Raw genomic sequence first — 16,217 nt, 5'->3', positions numbered from 1 at the left:
TCTATTAACTGGAGTTAATGGGCAGAATTTTTACAGACAAATGTAGAAAAACGCATAAACTTGCAGTTAAAAATTATTATCGCGCGACTAAATTCGAAAGCTGAGTTGTTATATTGTAGGATACTACAACACGATTTGCATATTTAATATTTTGCGCGGCTTATATTTAGAATCAATTTCCACAAACCATTAGCGTAAATCGGCTATAATTAAAAACTGTCTTTCAAGGTGTTTCAAACTTGTCCCGTAACTAATTATATAAGATATTTTAAAAAACAACTTTTTTTGTATAAAACTTGAATAAATTCTTGAATTTCTTTTGGCATGGAAACTTTCGGCGTGTTAACGAAAAGTTATAAATACGAATGCAGACTACTTCGGCTATTCGTTGGAAACGATGAAAAACGTTCGCGAAACTATGATGGTATTATCAGAGTAAATTACTAGTCCAAAAGCAACAATTTTAAGCTATCGTTATAAATCTTTCCGTAAATCCGTTATTTCTTCCAAACCTAACGTTATAAATTTTTTTCCTATAAGTAGCATACGTATGGAATACGCTATCAGCACAATCATTGCCTAAGCAAGCATAGAAAATCGGCACCGAAAAAGAGATACGGTTTCTTGCAATAACAGCGGTACATATCGAAATATAATTAGTTGAATAAATCTGTATTTAATTTCTATTTTCAAGTGCTCAACAAGTAAAACAACTTTACGACAATTTTTTCAACTCTATTTTATAGACAACTTATCGTTTCCAGCTTTTTAGCGCTCACGTTTTTATCTTATGACTTATTTACTGCACATGCCTGGACTGATACGAATATGAATAGTTTTATTTATGTTGATAAATATATTGTTCAACAAATAAAGATTTGTTAAAGTAAGCGAGCCGTGACATATTAACTTCATATAATCAAATTTTTTTATTGCTATATGAGTGTTTACTAATTAATCAATTAATGATATTTCTATAACAAAACGTCGAAGGTTATGATGAGTGAGGTCAACATGATGATTCACTTCATATTTTTGTATAAAGTCGTCGGTGAAATTGCCCCAAGAAAAAGTACTTCCTGGACCACAGTATAAATTAATACCCAAAAGGTCTCCATCTTGATCTAACAATGGTCCTCCAAGATCTCCCTGTAAAAAATCAAGTTACTAATTAATCATTAAAAATAAAATCATTACTTGATATGTTTCGTTACACGATTGAAAAAAATTTATTTACGTTCTCTAATAAAACATAAGGTTCGGCAAAGGTACATATTGTTTTTGAACTAATATAAAAATTTTTATTAGTTATTCGATGCATCATCTTTGAACAGTCTTCATTCTTCAAAATCTTTACGATTCCTTTTGTCAATTGTTCAGCATTTTGACGTCGAGTCCATCCTAAAATCATCGCCATTTTTCCTTGAACTTGTTGTTTATTAAATTTGCTCAAATGAACGGGGACCGCATTCAGAGGTTGTCGTACTAACTGGAACATACGTGAAGCAGCAAGCAAAATATACAGTTGTATGGATACGTTAGTTCCCAACTTGTACTAAAATACCCAAAATTCTCAATTTTCTAGCTCCGTCTATAATGGACATAGAAAAACTTGCAGTAGTTCATTTTAAAGAAAAAAGTAATACTTCTCAAATTCCTTTTGTTTTTTTAATTTAAAATCGCGTTTTTTACAATAACAAAAACTGAACCATTTTTTTACCTTTCAGTTTTTACCCCTCGATAAAATCACCTTCTAATTTTTGAACAAGTAAATCAATTTTTTTTTCAATTAGAAAGAATAAATGCGCATGTATCTCCTCTTTCAAATAAGTGAGGTAGGATCCAATTTTTATCGAGCTAATGAAACATTACGTTCATTTTTGTGAAAAATATTACTTTTCTTAGGTTTGATTATCTTCGAACATATGCACTGTGAAAAAAAAATCTAAAAAGAAAAAATGTTGACTTTTTCATGTAGAATAAGTATTTACTAACAAAAATTGAGTTCTGCAAAAAAATTTTTTTTAACTTTTTTACTAGAATTTTTCTATAAATTTTTTTTAATAAAAATAGTCAAGTTACTGATGAAAAAAACATCACTATTTAATTATATTTAGGATATTTGCTTCAAAACATAAATAACCAAGCAAATTTCTATCACAATTTTTTAACGTATAAGAATATATATTAAAATATAACATAATTTTAACTGGATTTAAACTTTATTATATATTCAAAACTACAGATTGTACATTTTCATAACAAAATAATTCCATAATTTTAAAAATATATTTTATCACAAATAAAAAAAATATCTATCACAATATTGAAACACTGTTCGAAAGTGATTAACTATCAGATTACAATATATAATTTTAATTACATTAGTATCACGCACGAGTGTAGACAAACGTTTATTCTGGATGTCATATGAAGTACAAAAACATAAAAGTTCAGTACTCCAATTACTCTAATCTTACTTCTAACAGTTTTATCAGAAACTTACAAACGCCTACGTCATAATATTGCGATACATGTGACTTAATTATTTTGTTATAAAAATGTGCCATCTTTAGTTTTGAATATGTAATAAAGTTGAAATCCAGTTAAAATCAGTGTATATTTCAATATATTCTTATACATTAAAAAATTGTGGAAACAGTTTGCTTGGTTGTGAATTTTTTGGAACAAATCTTCTAAATATAATTAAATATTGATATTTTTTTCATCAGTAACTTGACTACTTTAATTAAAAAAAGTTTATAGAAAAAAATCTGGTAAAAAATGAAAAAAAATCTTTTTCAAAACTTAATTTTTGTTAGTAAACATTTATTCTACACGCAAAAGCCAACATTTTTTTCTCTTTGTATTTTTTCTTCTTTAGTGCATATGTTCTAAGATAAGCAAATTTGAAAAGAAATGATTTTTTCAACAAAAATGAAAATAACTTTTTGTTGGCACGATAAAAATGAATCCTGTCCCGTTCATTTTAAAGAGACGATAAATGCGCATCTATTCCACCTTGTTAAAAAAAACTCATTCAAAAGTAGAAGATGATTTTATGGAGGGGTAAAAAATGAAAAAATAAAAAAATAGTTCAAATTTGTCAATGTAAAAAACTCGATTTTTAAATAAAATACCAACGGAATATGAAAAGTATTGCTTTATTCTTTAAAATGATCCCCGCGAGATTTTCTACGTCTATCATAGACGGAGCTAGAAAACTTTGAATTTTACGCAGAAATTATTACAGGGTGGGATCTAACTTATGTACGTAATTGTAAGTTGATAAACTTAACAAATAGTGGTTTAATTATAGTTGAAGTATAATTTAGTACTGTGTTGAACTCACCTTTACCATAGCAATATTCTCTGTATCACTTCCTTCCGACAGATGTAGTCTAGCAGCCCAATCATCGTAGGTGTAATATCCGGATATTTTACACCTTTGAAAAGTTTGTTGCAAATCGGTCATACCAAATGCAATTCGAATATGCCTTAGTATTTCACTTTCTAGGCAATGCTTAACTGTTATGACGAAATGGTTCGTGATAAGTACTCCTGAACATAAATGGTATCCATTGTTATCTTGAATAGATGCCATGAATGGAAATTCTAGATCATTAGCTTCTACGATTTTTTGACCGCTTAATGGCTCTACCTTCGCGGTAACTGTAAAACCATAATATATATATATATATATATATATATATATATATATATATATACATAACAAGTATATATTTTCATATACACTAAAGTTTCGTCGTTCAATATTACGTAGATGAAAAAAATAATAGTTGTAATTACATAATAATAACTGTTGAATAATGTAAAAATAAATTGTTTGGTACATATCGAAATATAATTAGTTGAATAAATCTGTATTCAATTTCTATTCTCAAGTGCTCAACAAGTAAAACAACTTTACGAAAAATTTTTCAACTCTATTTTATAGACAACTCATCGTTTCCAGCTTTTTAGCGCTCACGTTATTATCTTATAACTTATTTACTGCACATGCCTGTACTGATACAACTATGAGTATTTTTATTTAATTTGATAAATATATTTAAATTTATAAACTGCAAAGTACAACTTTTGTCAAGTTCAACTTCAACTCAAGGAACTTTCATCATTATTACTACCATGTTTTTACTTGCTTTTATGAACCTACCTTAACACATAAGCTCCAAAATAGAAAGTATTTATATGTGTTCAGTATCACGCAAGACTTTTGATTTTTACTTGCCAATATTTCATATCGTCAATATTCACCGAGCAGTATATAATTGAAAGTTCCTCTGAATCTAAATCGAAAGTGACCCAAACCTCAAAGTCACTATCTGACTTAAGCAAATTTATAATAATCATTGTAAAATTCATATATTCTCTTTTTTCTGATTTATATAAAAAAATTATGATGGCTTTTTGAGGCAAACTACGACAAACAATAGTTTACGTTCAAGCAAAAATAAAGAAGCAAAACGTTGCAGTTTTAAACTTGTTTCAAAACAATATTATCACGAAAGCAACACTTTAACGCAGTGCGGTAGCTGCAACGGCATCGATACGACACGTCGAAGCATTGAGAGGAATGATCTATTAGCGCTAGTTAGCACCTCACTGTCCTCTGCGCAAACACGATTTTTTCAATGAGTTTGGTAAAGTAAGTGATGCGGTCGGAAAGAAATGGAAATAGTTTTTCAGGTGGTATGATCGTAACTTGAAATGATCTGTTTTATAAATTAACCCCTTTTTATCAATTCTTTTTAAAAAATTACTAGTGACTCCAGGTAACATCAGATAAACTTTATACATCATTATATTTTTGTAAATCAGTCTTGTACTTGGAAATAACTGTACATTTATGATATATATATATACGTAGGCGCATACAATTTTACAAATCCAGTAATTGTTTTGGCGATTTTGATCGCCAAAGAAGTTATCAGCAAACACTCTGATATTGACGCTACTCCAAATGAAATTATGCTACACAAAAATTTGTTGACCTCACATTTGAGTTCTCTTAATACGTTCTCTAAATACGTTCTACCTTTCGTACTATATAGATGAATAAACAATTAATACAAGCGTCACACTAATAACTCGGTTTTAACGTATATTTTTTCTCATATTTCCCTATATACTGCAAAGACGTGTTCGTGAACATGCACGTAATAGATTGTTATAGGTCTCTCGACTCGCCCGAATGAACAATATCGTATGGTAATCATGACGTCGTCAAGCTGACACGACTATTCATTTTATTTGTATCGCTCTAAAGAGTAAGTGAACGGGGTTGGAACTATGCAATTGAATGTCGACCGATTGAACTTCGTCGTGATTTCTATGACGATAATTTTCGGTTTCATAAGCACCCGCAGTCAGAACTTTATATCTTTGCTCTATTAACTGGAGTTAATGGGCAGAATTTTTACAGACAAATGTAGAAAAACGCATAAACTTGCCGTTAAATATTATTATCGCGCGACTAAATTCGAAAGCTGAGTTGTTATATTGCAGGATACTACAACACGATTTGCATATTTAATATTTTGCGCAGCTTATATTTAGAATCAATTTCCACAAACCATTAGCGTAAGTCGGCTATAATTAAAAACTGTCTTTCAAGGTGTTTCAAACTTGTCCCGTAACTAATTATATAAGATATTTTAAAAAACAACTTTTTTTGTATAAAACTTGAATAAATTCTTGAATTTCTTTTGGCATGGAAACTTTCGGCGTGTTAACGAAAAGTTATAAATACGAATGCAGACTACTTCGGCTATTCGTTGGAAACGATGAAAAACGTTCGCGAAACTATGACGGTATTATCAGAGTAAATTACTAGTCCAAAAGCAACAATTTTAAGCTATCGTTGCAAATCGTTTCGTAATATCCGTTATTTCTTCCAATCCTAACGTTATAAATTTTTTTTCCTATAAGTAGCATACGTATGGAATACGCTATCAGCACAGTACCGAAAAAGAGATACGGCTTATCGCAATAACAGCCGTACTTTCTACTGTCAGTCGAAAGTCGTTTGAAAAGTCCGCAAAAGAGAAAGGCTGCACGCGGAAACTAGTTTAGCTATTGCTAGTCTATTTTGCAATACTATAGCCAATTTCTTATCTGTTGTCATTTGGTTTTATTTTCTAACGCATAAAACATTGAATGCTGCGTGTTTTCGTGTTAAGAGAAAAAGTGTAATTTTTTAAATTTCTCGTAGTCATTTATATTGAAAAGTATAATTCGATGAAGTCATAGATAAAAAGTGATTTTGCAAAATATTCGACGACGAAATATGATAATTTCTAAAAATATACTTTCCGTAAAAAATAAATTTATCACGGAATCTAACTTATGAAAAAATGTTTTTCAAAGAAACGATAAACTATAAACAATGATTATACGATGGAGATTTTTTAATCTCGTCAACGTCGCCGGCCGCCACACATAGCGTATATTTTCTTATAAAAATCAGCAGTCGCAGGCAAGAACGAGCGCGGAATTGATGTCTCGCCGCAGAGAGGCGGCGCCGCGACCGTTATTAAGACACCGATGGAAAGAAGAAGAAAGGGTCGCCCCCTTTCTTGCTGAGCGCCCGCGCTACGAAAATCAAAGTCATCGATGGGGTTTCGCGGAATTCGATACTATATATGCGCGGACCACAGGATTATATTGTGCGGCATTCGCTAAGACAATCCTTCTTTTTTTGACTGTTCGATTTTTCGTCGGTGGCCTGATTTTTGCGCATTCATCGGATGCATCGCTAAAAAACCTTCGATTTCGGCGACGCGAATTCGATAGTATTTTTCAATCATTGATTTATGTAATATTGCAGGTTAAGGCTCTTCTTTTGAATGAACTGAAAAGAAATTTACTTTTCAAAGCTGCTCATTTATGCTCGATTACGAAAGTTGAATAGGAAAACCAACAAAGCTCGTTCACCAGAAAGGCACATCGCATTTTTCCAAAAAAACTTTTCTTCCGTCACACAATGGAAAACCTCATTATAGATTCTCTCGTGCAAGTACGTGGCTCTCAGGTATTCATTTTGGAAGATCTCAGTCCAGCCAAAAGAGCAAGAAAAATCGCGCGCATTCTATTGTTTCGCATACACAAAAGAAGGCTAAAGTCACAGTGATGCTGAATTGCCCGCGGGATTAAATTTTTGGAGCCGCAAAAAAATATACAAGAGAACACTGTAGAGGCTTCTACAACCACCACCTACGCCCGGAAGGCTCAGACGTAGGGATATATGCTGTGCTGGTGTGCCTACGTCATTAGGCGAGTTCTAAAGCTTCTTTGTCATTATGCGCCCGCACACTGCTATTATTCTGTTAGCCGAACAACGCTGTTTGGAAATTGATGATCGACTCGATAATCACACGACGTTCGTCTCTTTTTTTACGCACTTGATAATAATCAGTCTATACGATCGCGCATTACGTACGAAACTTCGTCGAACGTGGGCCAACGCAAAACTCGTCTGCACTGGTAAATTGAAAGAAGTCGCGCGTCCGTGCGTGACCAGAAGAAAAACGCAAGCATCCCCGTGGTGAAGGAGCGTATTCCGTGTTTCACAAACTCTAAGCCTCGACTTCGTGTATGCGCGTATATGTGTGTGCGTATGTGTGTGTGTAAGTGTGTGTGAATGTATATACCTTGCTCCTATATTAAATTCTCGTATATTACTGCACGTGTTGTCAGAAACTACTTTTTCATTGGACAACTTTGAGAATTACGAGCATCTGCGCTGTGGCAAATGATCGTATTCGAGTTGCTGCTGTGCCGCTGCCAAAAATGTTTAAATTTCAAGCAATTGTTACCAAGTTACAACTTGAATTAAAAAACAAGAAAAGTTGTGTGAGATTCTCACGAAAGTCATCAATGAATAAAAGCGAAGAAAAAGTTTAGACTGACGCGAAGTCATTAAATTGTATGGTGCATCAAGAGATAAGCGCATATATAAGCGTTTCAACGAGCCAAAATGCAGCCCATCCGTGAAGAGAGCGTCCGAGGGAAAAGAAAGGAGAGCGCAACGCGACCTACCGGTTTCTCCTTTCCAAATTTATGTTCCAAGAGACGCTTGTATATATACATGAAAATGAGTCCCCGCGCGGTTGCGGCCCACATGTGGGCGGACCGCGTCCCCCGAAGGGCAATCTCTCTCAAAAAATATTATGTTCACGTGGTACATGTGTACGTTTTGTCTTGACTCGATATTTAACGCCTGTTTCTAACCTACTCAGAGAGGATGAAGCTCTCGAAGCTCAATATTTTCTCGTTCCAGAGTGACGAGATAAGAGAAAAGCCGCCTACTTTTTTCACGCACATCGGACCGCATTTGGCTCATCTGACGATGTGATTTCTTGGGGTTTTTTAATTAAGTACAAGATACCTACAGTCTATACCAAGAAAAGCAGCCTCATTTTTATTTTATATATATATAACTTCATAGATGGATTGCATTTTTTAATTCAAATTATGAAAAATATATATATATAAAAGAAGAACCATGACTCGTCGCTGTATAATGTCCTATTAGCTGGTAATTAAAATACGCAGGCACATCGGCCTTTCTATCTATAAAATATAGTTCGGTGGATGGAGTGTTCTGCTAGATACGAGGAGGACACACATCGATAAATGTCCTCTCGTCGTTGCGATCTGGTGAAACGTGAATCGAATAAATACATGCACACACACATCAGGCTAATGAACGAGAAAACGCGCGCGCGCGCGGATTGATTTCTCGGAACAGTTGATCTCTGCGCACGCAATCAAACGTCATTTGCATGTGATTGCTTTGTTATCTCTGTATACACGGCCAAGTGCCACGCCTTACATTTGAATTGCGAAAGGGAGTTGACTTGTCTACTAGGCTGCATTTTTCTGTTATTCACCTATGTAGGCGAATGAATATCAATATTGGTAGAATAGAATGCTTCCGGCATCAGTCGTGCAAGAAAAAAACTTGCCTGCAGGGACATTCCTCCAAAGCGTACAGTTCACTGGGCTTCATGATATGGCTTCTAATGTGCGTCAATGACACTCTCCACGACGAAGCCGAAATTTATGATTTCGTGCGAAAGGATATCGTGGATTCCGCTAGTGCTACTACGCCGACCTGATGAGAAATTTCTGACAAACTATTTCGGGCATTTCCTGTTTAATACACCTAAAGTACTATGAAATAATTGGTATAGGAACGTTTTGTAAGTACAATCTTTAAGAGACCTTCGGCGCACTATTAATATTTTCATGATTCACCTAGATTTTTTCAACTTTTATCTCTTCTTCGAATTTCTTTGAAAAACGACAGACTTAACACTTTCTAATCTATTTGTACTTAACCTCCTCTAAAAGTATCTAGCCATTAGCCCCTTGGCGCCACGACGAAGGGTCTGAAAAAAATGCGTGTCGCGTTCGAAAATCTTTCGCTCCACACACAAGTGGCCTTCAAAAAGCCGTCTGGGTGTAGAGTTACGCATTGCTATTTCTTAGTTTTTTCGTTGCGTTTGCTGTATCTGTGTCATAAATACTTTCCTCAAATAGGACTAAAAGATATTGGGTTCGGAGTGATTGCTCCGAAAGTCATAAATTTTGGAACGAGATTATAATTTGTTAGCCTCGATTCAAAGCTCATTCTGCTTCTCGTTTTATGCATCTCGTTTTTACTGCGTTGAGCTTTGAATGACAAGATAATACTCATTCTCACGGTGCCATTGATTAATCTAGAAGTTAATTATCCGCAATGAGAGAAGAAGACGATGGAGTGAACGCGTGGACAGGTCCCGCATAGATCATCCTCATAACCCGGTCAACGCTTTGTGATCGATGCGAGGCAATTTTTGAAAAATTACGCGCCACTTTTTCGGCCCCTTCTAACAGCCTCTCGTAATATATAATTGCGAAGTGTGTGTGCGCGCGCGCACGGGTGTGCTTTCACCGGCGAAACGCGTTTTCTTATAAGGAGGCGGGACCAACGCTGTCAAATCGCGGTCGCGCGCGTTCAGCCAAAGATGCAGTATACAAACAGTTTGCCGTTTGTGAAATTTAATACTTTCACGAGACGCGAATCTCCGCCACACTGAGACCATGGCCGAGCGCTTTAATAAGAGCATTGTTGCGAGGATCGATAAAAGTCGCCATCTGAATTAGAATACTGCCGCTGCCTTTTTTTCAGCCTTTGTGTTTGCTTATCAAGACGATTTTTTTCGGAGTCTTTGTCGATAACAACGAAGAAAAAAAAAAGAGTTTCTTTATGTCTAATTGCATTGTTGAGTCGAATTGAATTTTCGTTTACAAACCACATAGGCATTTCCTTGACAATAACTTCAATTATGCAATTTCTCAAAACGACTTCTCCGGACTTCCCCCATAGAGCGCCAAGAGTAAGATGCAAATTATACGGCACAGCGTGAAATTCTACTACTCTGAGAAAGGAAAAACCGACTGCGCCCTTCGTATCTTAACGAGCCCGACCGAAAGCGCAGCGCACAATATGCATCCTATGAGCTTGTCTTGACTGCCTACCTGAGAATTCAGGAAACAAGTCAACAACCGGAGAAGGGACACAGTGTAGCAGAGATGCACCGAGATATTTTGATACGTGACTGAGCTACTCGCTGCCGACTTAACTACACACAGCCTGCCTTGCGGTAAGAGTGATTTTTCAAAATCTTTCACGTCCATCTCGACTGTTTGTGTCGATGTTATCATAGATTTTTGAGGACAGTATTATGTCAAGGTTTTGTTATAAGGGGCTCGTACATATTATGACATATTTCTCTTTGTTATTTCATGAAATCGCAAAGTTAGATAAATAGAATTAAAATCAAAGTCGCTACACGATAGATGTACGTAATGAATAAATCTTGTAAAATATTTCACTTTCTAGCCGTCCATGATGCGTAACTTTAACCCTCGTAATAAAAATCCAATGAATCAAATAATTTCCAAACAATCGCTCAGAAGGGAATTTTCGCCTCAAAAGCCCTGAAAGATCCTAATAACAGCAATTTTCTCATAAAGAAAACGTTCATCCATCATCTACTAGGTCGATACTCCTCTTTCTCGAAAAAAAAGAAACCAAATAGAAAGAAATGAAATCTTAAAAAGGCAGGTACCATCATCCACCCTCACGATTTCTCTCTTTTAAGAAAAACAGGATCTCTCTCTTCCCTCGTCTTAAATTGTACCGCGAGGAGCCACATTACAAGGGGTCAGTGTTACATCTGGTAATTTCACGAACTCGTGATGTTCGTCTTAGGCAATCGTGCGCCTTTGAAAAACCGTTAAAATAAACATTCGTATGATGGGTGAAGGAATCGAGAAAGAAAAAAAAACAAAAATTTCATAAGCTGGTAATGAAATCTACAAGGTTATTAACAGTCAAAATTAAATGAAATTAAAGTTGTCTACTGTCACTGTGTACGTTCATTCGATTTCGAATCTCAGTACGATATACAATAAAAAACTACAATGCTGCAGTTATTGATAATAATATTTTATGCTTAGATATAAATATTATGAGCTCGCTGTCATGCATTTAGTCTTACAGTATAAAAAAGTCACTAAGAAATTTCAATCTCGAAGACGGATGATTGAGAACAGCGAAAATACGCAGCTGCCACGGAAGAACCAAGTGGTAAGCGTTCAAGCTCGAGGGGGCAACCTCTAACGTGTCTAAATATACACGAAAAGTGGTCGAAAGCCGGTAATAGAGCACCGTCGACGTCTCCCCACATGCGTATACGGTGGCGCAACAGGTCTTAAGGGTCATGATGCACAAAGCGGTGACGCAGGTGCTCCCTTTTCGTTTGTCCCTCGATTCTTCCTCGTGGCTTCTCTCACACTCGTAGGCGTACACACGTACTAAAAAAAGACTCTTCCAACGGGGCTGTCAGAATTTTTATATCGTTGAAAAAAAGGTCTTAGGATCGACTGCTGGGTTTTTTAAATAATCCACCCTGTCGACAGCAAAGGCTACCAGATTTACTACTAACTTTGGTTTTGGGGATGTGGAACAACCGTTCAAATGAAAGTCAAAAAAGAAACATTTCAATTACAACTGAATAGTATAATTTTTACGTGCTAAGCATCGTTGTCCAATATTAAATGTAATATTGATACGTGTGGCTGCACAATTAGTATGATTTTGATATTCAGCTACTAAAGGAAAGCTGGAAAAACAGGAACCAAGTATAGAAGAGAGTGCATTAGGCAGTATAGAACAGAATGAACGAGGCATGGCAGGATCCAAAGTACACTAAAAAAGAAGAATGAAAAAAGCGTATCCAACCTTCTCTTTTCTCCCAGTAGTCGCTTGACGCATCTCTCTCTCTCTCTCTCTCTCTCTCTCTCTCTCTCTCTCTCTCTCTCTCTCTCTCTTGCCATATAAGCATACAGCACGCACACGTCAAAGTTGGGATGAGGGGGGCTCGAGACTCGAAATGGCATCGATAAAAGCCAACAGCAGCAGCACACATCATAAAAAACTTCAAGACGAATGGCTTTTGCTACTTTCTTCGAGGCGCTGATGAAAAACCTACCGGCGATTTATATGCATGGCAATTTGTCGCCGCGCTTTGATATCATCCGAGAGAGTCTCCTTTACTTTGCCGGAAATGGAGGTGCTTTCATATATCGGTATTATTCAGTTCATTTTTTTATCGTCGTTGTCTCTTGTCAAGAACGTGCGTGTAACCTACTCGTCGATGTTGTACTGAGAGAACGGCTGTTCTTTCTTTATTTTTTTCTTGAATCGCCGCGCGCGAAGGGGATTTGTGAGAGTTGTCGGGGAATACTAATGACGCGAATAAGTATGCTGTCAATGCCGCTACTTGCTTAAGCCTTACGGTTATATTCGTGTAACAAGATGTAATGATTATTCGACGCAGGTATTTCATGTATAACGCGTAATGAGCACACTTTTTACCACTGCGTGCGCATTCTGACTAATTGTCCGTGGTGCAATTTTATTTCTTGTCTAACGTGTGGTTTGGAGCAATAACTACGTTTCACAATCGGACGATATTTGAGAACAATTAAAAAATGATTCACTTATAACTCGTCTAAGATTTTTCTGTTAGAAACTTACAAATTATGAGCCTTCTACTTTTTGATATGGTACAATGCTGGCAATGAGTGATTTTCGAAAATTCAATCACAATCTAAGGTTGATCGCTTGAAAGAGTGTAATATTTAAAGATGAAATTCAAAAGCCATCAAATGAATCAGCATTTTAAGAAGCTTAATAGATGGTACCTATGTAGCGCCGGGGCAACTGTCAAAAGCCATGACAATGGACAATGAAAGTAATGAAGATTATTACCCGAGGCTCTTCATGAGATCTCAGCCTACGCAGTTCCTGATTCATATTACTCACCACATGGCCGATTTGAGAATTACATTCTTCAATACATACTGTAATATATTTTCAAGCAATATTCAATTTGTTTTAACTATTGTTCTCTTTTATTGATGACATCGAAAGATCCAAGTTTATTTTCCTGAATACATTTTACTCGTACATTGCAAAAGCATGCCATATATGGAAATAAAAAAAAGAACTGTTTTATTTGCAAACATTAAAAAACTCTTAATTGAAGCTTTATCCAGAAATTGAATTCCGAACCGAGTCCTAAACTTCAAACAACTACATTGAGATTCGTGAACGAACACAAAGGAATGCGATGCAGGACGATTAGTTCGTCCAAGAAGCTATTTAGCCGTCTGCCATTCGTAATTAGCTCTACGATGGACAAACGGGAAAAAACGACAAAAGAAAAGAGCAAAGAAGAAACCGAAGAGAAAAGCAAAGGCTTAAATTTCGATGACGTGATTCAAGCGAGGGAGCGTGCTTGCGAGCATACGCAAGATTGAAGAAGATTGAGAGCAATCAAGACTGAAGTGAAACGCGTCTCGCTCAAAGCTGTAAGCGTGGCCCGCACCATCAACGGACACTATATACATTGATTTCGAATGGGTTATATACGAATGCCGGAGTAATTGACGGGTGGCTTCTGCCGAGCCGCCTGTTTGTCTTATTCATTTATATTCATAATAGGTCTCTTCGATTGAACCAATTTCTTTTTTTCAGTTGCCTTTGTTTGACTCGGGGATCGATGAACGTTTTATTCGAAACTTTTGTTTGATGTTAAGGATTTAGTCTTCACATTATTATAGATTCGTACGAAACAGATTTGACAATTTAAGTCAATTAAAATCATTATTCTAATGATAATAATTGTGAATAATAGTTTGTATTAAGTAAAAATTGAATACAAAAAGCTTAATCAATCTTATTTATAAAAATAAAAATATTAAAGTTGAAAGAAGCTCTTTATTCAAAATAAATCTTGATAGATACATCCAGGAAAGTTAAGTGAAATCATGTGTGAATATAAATCTCTCAAATCATCCATATTATTACACGAAGAAATTACATACGCGGGATCTACTCTCGACAATAAAATTCGCACACCACACGTAAATCTCAATGTTAACATATGTGTAGAGATACTCGCACTCGGACCTTACGGCATCTCGCGCTTTCTCGGAACATTGACCGAGACGTCAGTATCTAATGGGTACGTGTAGGTGTTTGGACTCTCGGGTTGCCGAGAACGGCTCGACGTGCGATCCATCATGCGTCTGTACGACTTTTTTATCTCCTTCCTTCTTTAGTGTGTTGCAAGCACTCGCATCGCAAGAAGAAATATCATTCATTTCTATTTTAACAAAGCGTTATTTTCTTGAGGTTGTTTTTTTCATCTACAAACACATTACATTGTATTTTTTCATCTAATGTGTGATGAATTTACAAAACTATTTGAAGTTCCAAAAACCGAACAAAAAAAAATAAATATAGAAAAGAATGAAATTAATCAGCAGTTGCAATTATGTTGACTGAATTGAATAAAGTATACGTAAATACTATTTAAAAAATCAACGATAAGTAAAAGTAGGGCAAAAAATAATTTTCAAGTTGATGATCAAAATTTAGAATAAGATTAATGTTTTAAATAAACTACTACTTAAGTAAAATAATAAAATAGATATTCACAAAAAAACGAAAGAAAAGAGAGAAAAATCAATATTTTTAAAAAGCAATTGGTATACAGAACGTTCGAAAAAAAAGTTATAAGTACAACGAAATTAGAAATAAGTTACTAAGAATAAATAATTATCTTATTAAAAAGATTAAAGCGATTGAAATGAAAAATAAAATAAGATTTACGCGAGAGATAGGCGCAGATGCTTCAACTAATTGTTCAGTAAAAATTCAGACATTATTTTTATAATAAACTTGATTGTGAAGAGAAATAGTATAAGAGATTTTCTTTCATCTCAAAATTTATATTACTTTTTTTACTATTAATTTATACTATCGAGATATATTATAAACTCATTTTTTAATGTGAACTTTGAATTTGAACTTATATAGTATTTTTATTGGCATGAAATCATGAGGTTTTTGATAGTTAGCACCATCTTATAATGTGGATGCTAAGTACGTTATATTCAATCGGTAAATAATTCATTAAACTTATCATCTAGTGATAAGATTACATAAGAGGACGGTCATAACAATAAAGATGCCTATTTTACCTACTACGAGTTCAAGTTTTCTCCAAAACGAACCAATTTTTCGCATTTTCTGAAGCTAACCGCTCTCTATGTCTCTAAATAAAAGCACCAGTCCAATTTTCTTAAACATAAATTTGTCTATTGTTAAACAGTTTTAAAACTGATGCAAGTGTAGTGGGAATACATGTCATACATTTTTACAAGTTATATGATGAACAATATAGAAAATTTAATGTTCATGAAATCTTTGGCAAATGCTTATAAGTGGAGGAACAAAGAGTGGACAATTTCGAAAAATTCGACAAATGGGTTCGTTTTGACAAGATTTGAAAAAACTCTTGGTGGATAAATTAATTGGGAATCTTTGTCGGTAACTTGAAATATAATAAATAATATTATTTATTATTATCAGAACATGTGCAATTCGTAGATTTATTGAATAAATTGTAATATTTTTTATTTATTCGAAAAATTTAAAATATTTAAAATTCACTTATTCGTGAACATGAATTTCTCAAATAAAATAAGCCATTTCAATAATAGTTTACTAATTTAAATAAGGTTTTAGAAAATGTATACAATACTCATACTATTAACAATTAAAATCAGTC

The 16,217-nt window shown here is 34.7% G+C and overlaps 1 protein-coding gene across 1 annotated transcript; it reads right to left on the bottom strand.

The window, feature by feature from the left end:
- Positions 1-696: 696 nt before the first annotated feature.
- Positions 697-3,906, bottom strand: LOC131667688 (chymotrypsin B-like). Its single transcript, XM_058941284.1, has 4 exons — positions 3,811-3,906; positions 3,353-3,672; positions 1,238-1,489; positions 697-1,149 (listed from the first exon to the last, which is right to left on the bottom strand). The coding sequence occupies exons 1-4, from the start codon at positions 3,854-3,856 to the stop codon at positions 955-957; spliced, it is 813 nt and encodes a 270-aa protein (XP_058797267.1). The 5' UTR covers positions 3,857-3,906; the 3' UTR covers positions 697-954.
- Between the last annotated feature and the right edge of the window lie 12,311 nt (positions 3,907-16,217).

The sequence above is a fragment of the Phymastichus coffea genome, unplaced genomic scaffold (assembly GCF_024137745.1).
Source record: "Phymastichus coffea isolate CEN01 unplaced genomic scaffold, Cenicafe_Pcof_1.1 PCOF00069, whole genome shotgun sequence".
Classification (NCBI taxonomy): domain Eukaryota; kingdom Metazoa; phylum Arthropoda; class Insecta; order Hymenoptera; family Eulophidae; genus Phymastichus; species Phymastichus coffea.
Note: the sequence above shows the minus strand (reverse complement) of the source record. Positions and strands in the feature narration are given on the sequence as shown.

Coding starts and splice junctions, on each gene's coding strand:
- LOC131667688 (XM_058941284.1), bottom strand. CDS start 3,856: ATGTACCAAACAATTTATTTTTACATTATTCAACAGTTATTATTAT. Junction 3,673..3,810: donor TATTCAACAGTTATTATTAT/GTAATTACAACT, acceptor ATGGTTTTACAG/TTACCGCGAAGGTAGAGCCA. Junction 1,150..1,237: donor CTTATGTTTTATTAGAGAAC/GTAAATAAATTT, acceptor GATTTTTTACAG/GGAGATCTTGGAGGACCATT.